The sequence below is a fragment of the Belonocnema kinseyi genome, chromosome 1 (assembly GCF_010883055.1).
Source record: "Belonocnema kinseyi isolate 2016_QV_RU_SX_M_011 chromosome 1, B_treatae_v1, whole genome shotgun sequence".
NCBI lineage: Eukaryota > Metazoa > Arthropoda > Insecta > Hymenoptera > Cynipidae > Belonocnema > Belonocnema kinseyi.
In genome coordinates this window covers 143,818,224-143,833,838 of record NC_046657.1, presented here as the reverse complement: position 1 = coordinate 143,833,838, position 15,615 = coordinate 143,818,224, and the positions used below count along the sequence as shown (strand labels likewise).

The 15,615-nt window shown below is 27.0% G+C and overlaps 1 protein-coding gene across 1 annotated transcript in view; it reads right to left on the bottom strand.

Moving 5' to 3' along the window:
* Nucleotides 1-9,816, bottom strand: part of LOC117170946 — a 16,791-nt gene extending 6,975 nt beyond the window's left edge. The window contains exons 1-2 of the mRNA XM_033357992.1: nt 9,599-9,816; nt 7,558-7,654 (exon numbers count right to left, since the gene is read on the bottom strand). Coding sequence (XP_033213883.1) covers nt 7,558-7,654; nt 9,599-9,655 — 154 coding nt within the window. The 5' untranslated portion in view covers nt 9,656-9,816. The remainder of the gene's footprint in view (nt 1-7,557; nt 7,655-9,598) is intronic.
* Nucleotides 9,817-15,615: the final 5,799 nt, after the last annotated feature.

The window sequence follows — 15,615 nt, the reverse complement described above, 5'->3', positions numbered from 1 at the left end:
TTTTTTTCAGCGTTTTTTATCGATTTGACTTTCAAATGACCTTGAACCTGACGCGATAAAGGTCAGCGGACACCAGGTTCATAATCACCGACCCCAAAAATCTATGACATTTTTTTAAAATTTTTTACCGTTTTTCTCGATTTGACCTTCAAATGACCTTCAAATGACCTTGAACCTGAAGCCTCGAACCTTTCTCTCGAAAATACAGTTGGTGGGTAGTGGTGTTTCCTATATTTGTAGGGGGTGGGGGTGGCTGGGGGTGGAGGGTAGTCCGTTTAGCGTGCAATCGACTCGGGTAAATAAGATACTACCATGATTTTTTCAGATTTTTTGGTCCAAAAATAAATTAGGCCAAAAACCGGCCTTACCGACCCTCCCCCTTTCAAAAGAGAATTTACTGAGTTAACTGGAACCTTTTTTGGATGAAAACTCAACTTTTTTTGTAATAAAAAATTATTTTACCTCAAGATAAAATTCATATTTTTTGATAAAAATGCAACTATTTGCTAGAGAATTTAACAATTTTATTAGAAATTAATCCTTTTTGGTTGAAAATATTCGTCTTTTTGGATTGTAAATTCCATTTTTCTGGTAGAAAATTATTTCTTTTAAAAAAATTCATAGTTCGATCGTGAAAACTCGACTAAAATCTTTTTCAACAAAAAATTCAACTATTTCTTTCAAAATTTATCTTTTTGATTTAAAACTTCATTTGTTATAAAAGAAATTTCATTTTTTTGTATGAAAAGGTCACTTTTTGGTTAAAAATCATTCTTCTTTGCTTGATAATTTACCTAAATTGTTTAAAACATTTGGTTGATTCGCTTTGTTAAGAAATCACTTTTTTTGTTAAAGATTTCCATTTTAAATTGAAAAGTTATCTCGTTGGTTAAAAGTTTAATTAGCTTTTTATAAATTAATCTTTTTTAATTGAAAATTCAACTACTTGGGTCAAAGTTAATCTACATTGCGAAATTTTTTTTATTAAAGTCTGGTTGAAAATTTAACTGTTTAGTGGAAAAAACTTCATTTTTGTTGGTTTAGAATTAATTTTTTTAATATAAAATGTAACTTTTCCATTTTTTAAGATAGATATTTTTTAGTTAAAAATTCGCATTTTTTTTGGTTAAAAATAATTTTTTAGTTTGAAATTTCTTTTTTATGCGTAGAAATGCATCAGTTTCGTGGGAAATTAATTTTTTGTTGAACAGTGATATTTTTTGTTTGAAAATTGAATGTTTATAATGAAAATTTGTCTTCTGGTTTAAAGGTTCAATAATTTAGATAAACTTTTATTTATTTTTTGAGTGAAATATCTTTATTTATTGGAAATTCGTCTTCTTGGTTTTAGAATTATTTTCTCTTGTTGTATAAATTTCATTCTTTTTTTATTAAAACATAAACTATAACACTTTTTTGTGGGTAATTTGTCTTTTTAGGTTGAATATTCAACTATAATGCTAAAAATTCAATTATTTTTTTAAAGAGTTATCTTTTAAAGTAGAAAATTTTTTATTGGTTTGAAATAAATTTACATATATTTAAAAAATTTTATTTTTATAAGAAACACTGTAATTCCTAAATATGCCTGAGCTAGGAAATTATTTATGTTCAACCGCTGATATAACCTGAACAATAAAAATATTGTTAAAAATCGTTAATTCTTAAATTCCCTTAAATTCTTTTAAATTCTCCTAAATTCTGTCATATACTAGGTTATATAACCTGAACTTAAATTCTCGGGAATTTAAGAATTCTATCAACCAATCAATTTTTGCTATAAACCAACAAAGTAGATAGAAATAAATCATATGAAAAATAGTAATTCCACGATTAGTTCAAAACAGGTCTCCGTGAAAAGGTACCCTAAGTTCATGTAAGTTTAAAATCAGTTGAAAATCTCAATAAATATTACAATAATTATTTTTTTGTTTAACATTTCTGTACAAAAATTTGTTTTTTTACTGTTTAAGACGTAAATTCAACCTAAAACACTTTTTTTCGGTAAATACTTACTTTTAGTATCCAATAAATAATTCAGATTCCATTTAAAAAATTGCACAAAGTAAGCGGAAAACTTAGAGGCAGGCGTGAATTCGGATTTGGTTAGTTTGCATCGCTCGTAGCGCCTCTTGCGGAAAAATGCCAACATTTTAATCTTATAATACTTTAAACATAGAATATTTTAGAAACGGAATAAACTAGTATTTCAGATACAAATTTAAAATTATAAAATTTATTAATTTATTACAAGCAAAAAAATGTCTTTTATACTATAAAATATGACTTTTTAACTTAATAGTTTAATTTTCAACCTGAAAAGACAAACTCCGAACTAAAAAGTGTCATAGTTTATATTACAATAAAAAGAGAATAAAATTTATACAAAAAAAAGATTTTTTAAAACAAAAAGACGAATTTCCAACAAATAAGGAATTTTCACTAAAAAATTAAATAAAATTTTATCTAAATTGTCGAACCAAATTTTTTACCAAAAAGGCGAATTTTCAACTAAAAAATATCAATCCTCTAAAAATGGAAAAGTTACATTTTCTGTTAAAAAATGAATTTAAAAAAAAAGTATTTTCCACTAAAAAGTTAAATTTTGAACCCAAGACATAAGCCTTCATTTAAAATAATACATTTTTAACAATGTAGTTTAACTTTTACCCAAGTAGTTGAATTTTTAATGAAAAAAGATTAATTTTCAACTAAATAATTAAACTTTTAACCCAAGAGATAAATTTTCAACCAAAAATATAAATCTTGAACAAAAATTTTTAAAATTGAAAGAATAAATAAATAAATTTTTTCTAAAACAGATGAATTTTTGAATCAAAAAGATAAATTAGAAAAAACTAGTTGAATTTTCGGTTAAAAAAGATTTCGGTTGACTCTTAAAGATCAAAAATTGAATTTTTTTAGCAATAAAACAAGTTTATCCAACAAAATTCAATTTTCAATCCAAAAAGACGAATCTTTTCAACCAAAAAGGATGTATTTTTAACAAAATAGTTTAATTCTCTGCCAAATAGTTGCATTTTTATATGAAAAAAATTTTTTACTACAAAAGATGCATTTGTAATAAAAATAACACATTTTTTTAAGTGGAACTTTCACCCAGAAAAGATTTCAGTTCATTTATCAACAACAAAATATAAATTTTAAACAAAAAGTAAATTCGAAATAGTTATATCTTCTAGAAAATAGTAGAGTTCTTACCCGAAAATTATGACGAACAAAATTGTTGAATTTTCAATCAAACGTGTAACCAAAAATATGAAGCTTCAACTTTTGAGAGTACTCTTCTACAAAAAAGACGGATTTTGAACAAATAGTTGAATTTTCATCTAAAACAGATAAATTTTCAACTAAAAATAGAATAGTTCAATTTTCAGTAAAAAAAAAATAATTTTCAATAAAATTAAAGTATATTTTCAACGAAATAGTACAATTTACAATCAAGAAGACTAAATTTCTATCGAAAAGGAAACATTTTCGACAACAAAATCGAACATTTACATTCACAGTTAAAAAAATTAGTTCTAAATAAAACTGATTTTCAATCAAAAAGATAAATTTTTAATCAATAAGATGAATTTTCTACGAAAAGAAAAGAATTTCTAATAAATTATATTAATTTTCAACCAAAAAGATGAATCAGTCACTAAGAAGATTAATTTGCTTCTATTAAGTTTGAATTTTCGCCATTGGAAGATACATTTTGAACCAGACTTGTTCGAGTTGAATTTTCAGTTTAACTAATTAATTTTGCACTCAAAAACATAACTTTCAACTAAATAATTAAATTTTCAAAAAAAAGTTTTTTGGTTAAAATGATGAATCGTCAACCAAATAAATAAATTTTTAACAATATAGTTCCACTTCTAGCTAAGTAGTTGAATTTTCAACAACAAAAAATGAATTCTCGACGAAAAACGTGTTATTTGATATTTTAATCGAAAAGCATTTTCATTTTATAACCAAAATAGCTTGATACAATAAAAAAGATGAATTTTCAACAAAATAGTTTGAATCCTCAACCGAAAAATATTAGTTTTTAACGTAACAATTGGAAATTACTTATGGTCCATAGTTGCAAAAAACGTTATTCTAAAATTTGGAAATTATTACTTTAATTAAATAATTATTAGTAAACTGAAAAAATAAACTAAGAAACCCTGGATCCTCATTGTGCAAAACTCAGAAAATTACCCAAGTTCAAAATCTACAAGAAAATCCACAGTGCAAGGACCTTTGGCTAAAATTGCGTTAAGGCTCTTAAAACGGATTGGGTTTTCCCCGGATTCATAATAAGTCTACTAGAATGCATTATTTTTTGTAATATTTTAACCACATCATCTAAAGCCAATTTTACTCGAAGGTACATAGGGATTTTTTCAAAAAAATTTTCCTGTTGTATTTTTTTTTAAACCAAGTATTTTTACGCCTGTAAAATGCAACACGCTAGCTATTGTGTATGTCGGGCTGCAGTGAACCGGTCTAGTTTCGATTCGCATAATAGAATACAATAATAAAAAGATAACTTTCTTGCCAGCACAAGAGAAGGATATAATACTATCTTTTTCAAAAAATTATCATTATATATTATTATTGTTCATTTTTATTATCGTATTATATTAAATATTAATAAAAGGAATCGTTCATTAACTACTTTATCCCTTTAAAAGGGAACACACCAATTTTTTAGTTCAGAATTCTTGGATTTTTATAAAAATTCGTTATTTTGGTAGTGAACTAATCTTTCTATTAAAAATTCATCTTTCTTAGTTAAAAAAATCAAATTTTTGTTCGAGTTTTTGTGAATTTTTTAAAAATGAATTTTTTAGTTGAAATTTGAAGTTTTTGATAAATTAATCTTTTTTTTTTAAATTCGTACTTTTTAGTTGAAAATTCAACTTTTTGGTTGGGAATTCTTAAATTTGTTTAAAAATTCTTTTTTTTAGTAAATTAATCTTTTTGTTCAAAAAGTCATCTTTTTTAGTTGAAACTTAAGCTTTTGGGTTTAGAATTCTTGTAATTTGTTTTTAAAATTTCTTATTTGTAGTGAATTAATCTTTTTGTTCAAACTTCATATTTTTAGTTAAAAATTTAACTTTTTGGTTCATAATTCTTGAATTTCATGAAGAATTTCCTTTTTTTGGTTTAAGACTTTTTAAATTTGATTGAAACATAGTTTTTTTTCATCAAATAAATATTTTTCTTTCAAGGTTTTTTTGTTAAAAATTTAACACATTTGTTTTAAAGTTGAAATACTTTCTTAAAGATTAAATAAATTCTTCTTTTCCCCTAAAAATTCAATTTTTTTATTGCTAATTCCTGAAGTTTATTAAAAATTCGTCTTTCTGGTAGTAGATTATTATTTTTTATGAAAAATTCACATTTCTTAATTAAAATTTCAATTTTTTGGTTGAGATTTTTATTAGAAAATTATATTTTTTTAATTCATCGTCTTAGTTAAAAAAATTAACAACTGGGTTTTAAAGTTGAACTACTTTCTTAAAATTGGAAAAAAATTTCTTTCTTTTCTAAAAATTCAAGTTTTTGGGGAAGATTTGTCTTTTTTGTATTAAATAAATATTTTTTTTTTAAATGTATCTTCTTTAGTTAAAAACTTAACTTTTTGGTTCAGAGCTCTTAAATTTTATTTAAAATTGCCCTTTTTTGTAGTAAATTAATCTTTTTGTTTGAAAATTATACTTTTTTAGTTGAAAATTGAATTTTTTGGCTCAACATTCTAAAATTTTGTTAAAAATTTGCCTTTTTTGGTATTGAACTAATCTTTCTTTTAAAAAATTCATCTTTCTTAGTTGAAAATCCAGTTTTGTTTGAGATTTCTTGAATTATGTAAAAAAATGTTGTTTTTTTTTAAATAGAGAATTAATATTTTTTTGTTTAAAATGCATCTTGTCAGTAAAAATTTAACAACTAGGTTTCAAAGTTAAGATACTTTCTTAAAATTTAATAAAACATTTCTTTCCTGTCTAAAAATTCAAGTTTTTGGTTAAGATTTCTTGAATTTTATTAAAAATTCATATTTTTTGTAGTAAATTAATCTTTTTGTTTTCTAATTCATCTTTTTTAGTAGAAACTTAAACATTTTGGTAGAGAACTCATGAATATTATTAAAAAATCGTCTTTTTCCGTAGTAAATAATCTTTTTGTTTAAAAATTTGTATTTTTAGTTAAAAATTGAACTGTTAGGTTCAGAATTCTTGATTTTTTGTAGTAAATTTATTTTTTTATTTAAAAATTCACCTTTTTCATTTGAAACTACTACAACTAAAAATTCAACTTTTTGTTTGAGAATTTTTGAATTTTATTTAAAAATCGTCTTTTTTGTAGCAAATTCATCTTTTTCTTTAAAAATTCATATTTTTAGTGACAAATTTAACTTTTCAGTTAGAAATTCTTGAATTTTGTTAAAAATTCGTTTTTTCAGTATGAAATTAATTTTTTTATTTAAAAATTCATCTCTTCGGTTGTAAATTGAACTATTTTATTAATACGTCTTTTTTTGGTTTAAAAAATTACTCTAGTAATTGAAAATTTACCTATTCTCTTTTTGATCGAAAATGGTTCGTTTTTAGGTAAAAATTCAACTTTTAGTTAAAATGGAACTATTTTGTTAACCAAATTTTGTTTAATTAATCTAATTTATAACAAAATTCAACCTTTGGGTTGAGAGTTCTTGTATTTTGTTGGAAATCTGTCTTTTTTATATAAAGTTAACTTTTTTTATCAAAATTTCATATTTTTGATTTAATAATCAAACTGTTTTGTATAGAAAATTCGGCATTTTGTTTTGAAAGTTCAATAATTTAATTTAAAATAAAGAACTATTTGGTAGACAATTCGTTTTTTATCATTTTTTTTTAATTAAAAGTGTAACTATTTAATTTTTGGTAAAAAATGTACACTTCTAATGTTAAAAATTCCAAAATACATCGATTGACTTTACATACAATTCAATAAGGCACATTTCAACAATTACTCTGAAAATTACTTTTTTATTTTAATGGTTGATTAATTATCGAAGTTTATAATATACTACACGATCACGTAGCCAATATAGGCATATTGTTAACTTGACTCGCTGTAAATACACAAAAAAAATCAGTATAAACGTAAAATCGAGTTTTACCTAAAAGCTACGTCACTTTCGTGGGGGGGGGGGGATTACCCAAAATTGGTAACGTAGTTTATGGATGATCCCTAAGCGACAAAAAGATGCTACTCGTAGATTTTATGCGACTTAAGATTAGTCTGGATGACTGCAGCCCAGCATACACAATAGTCACCGTGTGTATTTTACAGGCGCAAAAAAATTAATTTTCAATAAAAAAAACCTTGTTTTAAAAAAATCTCTACTTTCCGGCCGGTATAATTACCTTTAGATTATGCGGTTAAAATATTACAATGAATAATGCATTCTTGTAGACGTATTATGAATCCGGCGAAAACCCAAGTCATTTGGAGAGCCTTAAGACTAATCCCGATAGTTGAGAAAACCAATAATAATTTCTGGATTCTTACCTCGATGTATTAGTTCCTCAAAATTGCTAACAACTAGTCCTTTTCTTACGTTACGCCAGCTGTCCCATATCTTAAAAGGTCTCTTGCTTCGTAGCTCCTGCAGCAAAAAGAACCAACCGGGTTAAGATAAACCAAATTGAAAAACTAATCAATAATTCTTAAAGTTACTGACGATCCCAGTAATAGGTATTTTCGTCACTAGCTCTGAAGTTGCTAACAAAATCTCAATTTATTTAGTTAAGAGTTGATGTTACACAGATTTTTATTATAATATTCCTTTTTGTATAATCACGCATCTAATTTAAGACTTAATAACGCGAGGATAAAAAAAGTGTGGAGGTCGAGAATGTCTAGAGGCAATAATCGCCTTGATGGTAAATGGAGTGTTCATATCGGGTCACCGGAAAATTAATTTTCCCTTCATTCTTTCCCAAGCTGAAATGGAAATACTTGACAAACGGAATCCAGAGATAAAATATGATCATGCATTTTTTCCTCGGGAGTATTTGTAGTTGCTGACTCGCTCTATTGGGTATTTGATTCATGTTTGGAAACTTGGAGGGTTCTCTTGGCGAAAGAAGTCGAGGTGCATAGATTACTGACTGATAGGTTGGATGAGCAAACTATTTGTTTAGATCTTCAAAAAACGGTAGAATTATGTTCAGAATTGGCCCCGAGGGAAAAGTAGAATACTGTAAGGTATTCGGTACCCTTAAGGTTGTGGCAATGTAAAAGAAGTACCAACTTAGAGATATTTCTAAAGAAAGAAACCAACATCCTTAACTTCTAGGATATCTTCTGATTTCGGAAATTTCTGGATAAAGAATTGCTTTCAGGAAGATACTAACCAGCATTAAAATGAAGTAGCCTCAGCGGGGAAAACGATGTTTAGATCGCTCCTCGTTTTCAACAGGGTGGCGCTAAAGACAGAGTGCGCAGTCGCAAGCGCAACTTATGGTCGAAAAACAGTGACCTGATTTAATCATTCTCGAGAAACTGAGGAAAATGATCAAGGTGTAAGGAAACTAAACGATGCACTGCGACTAAATCGTAAAGGTGGAGGTTTTTAAATTCTAAATTTTAATCTGAATGATGGAGATTGGCAATGATTTGTAAATGATAAACTTAAATGATTAGGAACCTGATTAGATGGATCATGTCAAAATATTGTTTGGTTTGTTCAGATGACTAATTTTAATCATTTGAAAAAAATATTCCAAATTAGAAAAGACAATAAATGATTTATCGCTTTGTGGATTAAACAGACATTTATGAAGAGAAGTATCCTACTATTGGGAGATTGATTATTCAAAAATTTGATCAGTTACCAGTTTGAAGAACAAGGCAATCCGGCAGAACTATCCGGATTGCGGTATATCGATTGGCGGTGGGTAAACAATCGCGTAGGGTTCACGAGAACGTCGATCTGGAAGTTGAGCTTTAAAGGGAAGAGCATTTCCTGAAGAGGTGTCCTCGAGAAATGTTTGTCAATCTAGACCACTCGACACTGGCCATGATATCGACTAGGAGAGCTACTCTCGCAGAAAAAGTCGATTAATTGAGACGAGAGTGCAGGATCGGGAGAGACGAGAGATGTTCGTGTCACGGGGTCATCTCGCCGGAAAGTAGGTCAGGCCAGTTATTTGGAACAGGGAAGGGTCCATCGGGGAGGCAGTGTTCTCGTTTGGTAAATCGAAGAGGGTGGAAGAGACACGAGAGGGGACCGGGGAAAATTAAAAAAGATAAAAGGGTGATGTCAGATAAGGGAAAAAGAAAAGCTGATACAATTGTTAAACAAAAAATGAAAAGTGTCGGCTAAAAAGTGTCATCTTTGCTCTCTTGATGGGGAAGGAAGGCTAATTAGATTTAGGAGAGGAAGAGACTGGTGTCTTAAAGACATCCAATCAGCCCCTGATTTTTGAGAAATTGAAAAAAAGCAAGGTCTAGCAAGAGGGCACTTGTATCACGAGGGGTTTGGGTCTCCTGTTCCTGGAGATTTGGTCACTTTGGGTTAAAGAGGGAATATGAAACAGGTGCCTACCTCTCTTGCCATTACGTCATATCCCTGCAGGTAAGGGACCGTCCCACGAACGCTCATGCGAAAGGGTCGTTGTTGGAGTTCATAACGCCTAGGGTCGATCCTCTCGGTTCTGCGGAGGCAGGACCCAAGAGGATGAGGTTGATATTCTGGCAGGTGTCGAGTACTCCAGCATCAACAGCAGGTCCAGGGCTCTAGATAGGCTCTCGATGAGCGATTAGCGCGCCGGTCTTTCGGCGCAGAGGAGCACAACGGAGATGAGAACGACGGCGACGACGACGACGTTCAGGGAACGGGAATACCCCATCCTCGCGGCCGCGTCCACCAGGTGCGCGAGCGATTGCCCGATCTAAGATTTCGCTAACGCATATGGGGGCAAATTGTAACAGTGGTTTCCTCCCGGCGGTTACTGCGGCGACTCCTAGTTTTAGATCGATTCTCTCTCTCTCGGTGTAGCTAGAGAGAGAGGGTACCTTCAGCCTCACTCACTCACTCCCGCTGCCTCACCCTCACTCTCTCACTCCCGCGGCCTCTGTCTCACCGACGACAACCTCGCCCCACGAACCGTTCCGTTCTTCAGGCACTCCCGCCAGTCTCGACGAGCAAACTCTACATCCCAAACACTCCTGCTCCCCCTTACCAGAACTTTCAACGTTCTCGGTCTGCGACTCTTGCGCGGTTACGGGGCGCAACTCGGCTCAAGTAGAGAAGCCATTTTGGTGCGCAGAGTGGATAGGGTGGAGATGAGTCTTTGCAGTTGGGGTCTTTCGGTTTGACCGTTTCGGATGGGGAATTCATAATGTGGTATTTTTCAGGACTTTCGGCAGGGATGAGATAATTTAGGGTAGATTTAGAATTTTAGCTTCGGGGTTATTTAGAATTTTAAGAGCGGTCAGGTTATGAGCCAAGGGGTGATCGGGTGAGAGATATAGTCGGCAAAGTAAGTTTTCCGGGGTAGGAAGATTGATAATGTTTATAAATAGAGGGCGATAGTGAGGACTTTGAATTTGAAATTGTGTGTTAGTGAATAGAGACATAGATGTGTAAGAGATGGCGGACAACTAGTAGCAAATTTTTTGCAGGAAAAAATATTATTTTTTTTTAAGAAAATTAAAGGTGATTAGAATTATTAGAAAACGTTTTTGAAAGCCAGTAATCGATCAAAAAATGAGATAGAATTACATAGTTCATATATATTATTAGAATAATTATTTTGATTAAATCATTCAAATTTTGCAATTTAAATCTAAAAATAGTTCTTTTCCCCTTTTTCTTGATTTTACTTTTAAATTTGTTGTTTTGGTTTAAAGTTTTACTATTGGCTTGTAAATTTAATTATTTTTTTGAAAACTCATCTTTTGGGCCAAACTCAATCTATTTAGTCAACATTTTTTTATTGCATTCAACTTTTTTCTATTTAGATGAGATTCATTTTTGCTTGAAACAATATCAATAAATTACACTTGTCCGCGAGAGTTCGTCTTTTTGTTTAAAAATAAAACAATTTGTGTGGAAACTTTAACCAGTTTTTTAAACTGAAAATATAACTAAATTATTTTCGGTAGAAAATTTTTATTTTAACTTATGCATGTATATTTCTTTTTTTTTAATTCTAATTGATCTTTTCTATATAAAAATGCTAATATTCGATAAAAATGCAACTTTATGATTAAAACATGATCTGCGTGATTGAATTTTAAACCACTTTTTTAATAAAACTTTTGTTTTGAAAATTCATCTCGTTAGTTGAAAATTCCTTCTTTTGTTTCAAATAAACTTTTACTTAAAAATTTAACAATCTACTTATCTGACAGTTTAACTATTTTGTTCGGAATTGATATTTTTTCATTATAAATTCACCTGTATTGTGGGAAATTCATCTATTTTGTTGAAATTCTATTATTTCTTTTTTCGTGGAAAATTAATCATCTTTTTAGAAAATTAATTTTTTGGATGTGGCTTCAACTATTTTCTTTAAAACTCTTCTTTTCTGGTTCAATTAACTGGCGATAAATTTTTTTTAAATGATCTTTTTCAATGAAAATGTAATTATTGCATTTTTTAGTTGACAACTTTCTTTCTTTGAAAATTCGACTATTTCGATAGAAAATTTTTTAATTAATCTCATTGCCTGTGGATTCAACTATTTTATTAATAAATCGTCTTTCTCGGTTCAATTTAACTAGTAGGCATTTTTATTGTTAAAAATAAATTTTCAATTGAAAATTTAACTATTCCAATTGAAGATTCATTATTTTGGTTAAAAATTATTCTATTTTGTTGAAACTTTATTTTTAAAAATCGAATAATTTCAAGAGCTTTTTTTCCCTAAAAGAAGTTTTGAAAATATTCAAAATTAATGTAAATCTTAAAATGATTTTAAATAATTTTAAAAAATTTTAATTTTTGTAGGCTTGGAACAAAAAATTTAGAATCCTTTTTAGATTTGTGGAAAGTTTTATAAGAATAAAAAAAAAGTTTTTACGATTTCTAGGAAGGCTAAAAAGCATTTTTATTTTAACAAATTAATTTTAGAAGAATATTTTTAAAAATTTTAAAAGATATCCGAAATTGTCAAAAAGAATCTGGAATATTCTTAGGCAATTTTTGTAATTTTGCAGGTTTATAAAAAAATGTACAAAAAACTCGGCAATAAACCGTTTTAGCAACATAAAAACGCGCATTACCTACTTATTAAGGTGTAAAAGTACCAGATGCCTGTACTATATTTAAACTTAGAACAAAATGGATTGTCCTTAGCTTTCTAAAATCATTTTTATATACTTTAAAAAAATAGTTGAATTTTTAATAAAATAATTACATTTTTTATGAAATAGTTGAATTTTAAAAATTAAAAAAATTTTCACGCAGAATGTCATTTTTAATCAAGAAATATGAATTTTCAGCCAAATAGTTGAATTAAAAAAAGAAATTTTTCAACTAAAAATAAAATAACTGCATTTTCAGTTAAGAAATTTAATTTAAAAAATAAAAAATTCACCAGTTGACTTCAACTAAAAAACAATATTTTTTAACAAAATAGATTAATTTTCTACTCAAAAAGATGAATTTTCAACAAAAAAGTTAATTTGCTACAAAGAAGTTACTTTTTTAAAATGGATATTTTAATTTATAACCAGATAGTTTTATTTTCAACCAAATAGTTAGATTTAAAAAGAAAATGTTTTAAAGCAAAAAATGGAATAATTAAATTTTCATTAATAAAAAAAAACATATTTCGAATAAAAAGAAAATTCTTACTAGTCAAATTCAACAAAAAAGGCAAGTTTTTACCAAAGTATTTGAATCCGCATACAAAAAATAACTTTTTGAAAAATAAGATTGTATACCCAAAAAGACGAATTTTTAACCAAATAAATTAATTTATCACAGACAATTGAATTTTCAATTAAAAAGTACGAATTTTCAACAAAATACATGGATTTTGAACAACATAGTTCATTTTTGTCCCAGACGCCACGGATTTTTAACAAAAAAGTTAATTTTCTATCTTGTAGTTAATTTTCTACCTGATAGTTCATTTTTAAAATTATTGATTTATTTTTTAAGACAATATTCATGTTTGCTATCAAAATAGTTGAATTTTCCAAGAAATAAAGTTTTTAAACAAAAATGGAAGTTACATTTTCAGTTTGAAAAATTAATTTTCACAAAAATAAGAAATTTCTACGAGTTAAATTAAGCAAAAAAAGACATGTTTTAATCAGAATAGTGGAATTCACAGTAAAAAAAACGAATTTTCACAAGAAAAATCATTTTCTACGAAGTAATTAATTTTTCAAATGAATATTTTAATTTATAAGAAAATAGGTTAATTTTCAACGGAATAGTTAAATTAAAAAAATATATTATTAACCAAAAAATGGAATAATTACATTTTCATTTTTAAAATTTTCGAATGAAAAGAAAATTTCTGCAGAAAAGACAATTTTCTATAAATAGTTGAATCCGCATCCAAAGAGATGAATTTTTGAAAAAGAAGATTATATTTCTACCCAAAAAAATGAATTTTCAGCCAAATTAATTAATTTTTCACAAACAGTTTAATTTTCAAAATAAAATACTTGAATTTTAAACAAAAAAGTTAAATTTTCTGTCCGACAATACAGATTTTCAAATAAAAAGTTTATTTTCTACATAGTAGTTAATGGAGGTTACATTTGCAGTTTGAAAAATTAATTTTCACAACAAAAAATCAATTTCTACGAGTTAAATTCAACCAAAAAATACTAGTTTTCATCCGAATAGTTAAAACCAAATCCAAAAAAATAAATTTTCTGAAAATCAGATTAAGTTTTTACCCAAAAAAGACGATTTTTTTTTTAAATAGAGGATTTTTCGAAAAATAGTTGAATTTTTAATTAAAAGCGATCAATTTCAACAAAATAATTTCTTTCAAACAAATATATTAATTTTCTACTTAAAAGATAAATATTCAATTTGAATAGTTAGGTTTTCTTTTAAAAATTTGTATTTTACAAAAAAAGGATATTTCATCATTTCAGTGGTATAGTTACATTTTCGGTGAAAAAAATTTATAAAAAAAAAATAATTTTCAACTGGTTGAATTTAACTGAAAAATACGAATTTCTAACAAAAGGATTAAATCCGTGGCTAAAATGATGATTTTAAAAAGGAAGATTAATTTTCTTCCACAAAACAATTAAATTTTTATTTAAAAAATTACCAATTTTCAACAATGTGTTTAAAGTTTCACACAAATAGATGAGTTTTCAACTAAAATTCTGAATCTTTAATTGAATTAGTTAAATTGTTCATTAAAAATTTATTTAAAAGAATAAATAAACGAAATTTATACGAGCTAAATTAAAACAAAAAGACGAATTCTGAACAAAATATTTAAATCCACACACAAATAAATTATTTTTCGGAAAAAGGAAAATAATTGTTTACCAAAAAATAAGAATTTTCAACAAAATACATGAATTTTAAACAAAAAAGTTAATTTTTCCAGCGGACACTACGGATTTTCAACAAAAATGTTAATTATCTACTAAGTAGTTCATTTTTCAAAGAAATATTTAAATTTTTAACAAAATATTTAGATTTTCAAAAGAAAACGTTTACAACCAAAACGGGAAGTTACATTTTCAGTCTATAAAATTAATAAAAATAAAAATGGCTACCAGTTACATTGAAACAAAATATAATTATTTTTAAACAAAATAGTTGAATCCATATTCAAAACTATGATTGTTCGAAATAGAAGGTTAATATTCTGTCCAAAAATACGAATTTTCAACCGAATAGTTGAATTAAAAAAACAGTTTTCAACCAAAAATTCAAGAATTGCATCATAGATTTAAAAAATTAATTTTAAACTATAAAAAAACAGACAAATTTTCCATCAGTTAAATTGAACCAAAAAAGAAAACTTTTAAACAAAATAGTTGAATTTACAGAAAATAAGATGAATTTTCAAAAAAAGAAGATAAATTAACCAAAGAGTTAGTATTTTCAAGAAAATACATGAATTTTAGTTGTATTATTAATCAAATAATTAAAAAGACGAACTTTCAACAAATGAACTAAATATTCCGTAAAACAGTTAAATTTTTAATTATGAAAGATAATTTTCAACCAAATAGATTAATTTTTAACCAAAATAATAAAAAAAAAAAAGAATTTTCATAAATTTATGTGGAATAGTTATATTTTCATTTAAACCAAATTTATTTTCAACTCGTTGAATTCAATTTAAGAACATGAATTGCTAGTTGAATAGTTGAATTTTCAATGAAAAGCGATCAATTTTCAACAAAATAATTTCTTTCAACCAAATATATTAATTTTCAACTTAAATAATGAATATTCAATTGGAATTGTTAAGTTTTGAATTAAAAATTTATTTTTCACAAAAAAAAGGAATTTTCATTGTTTCAGTGGAATAATTATTCAGGGCCCCTTAATAAACCGTTTTAACAAAAAAACGCTTGATATAATAAACTAGTTCTCCACTGCCATCCTTCAAATATATA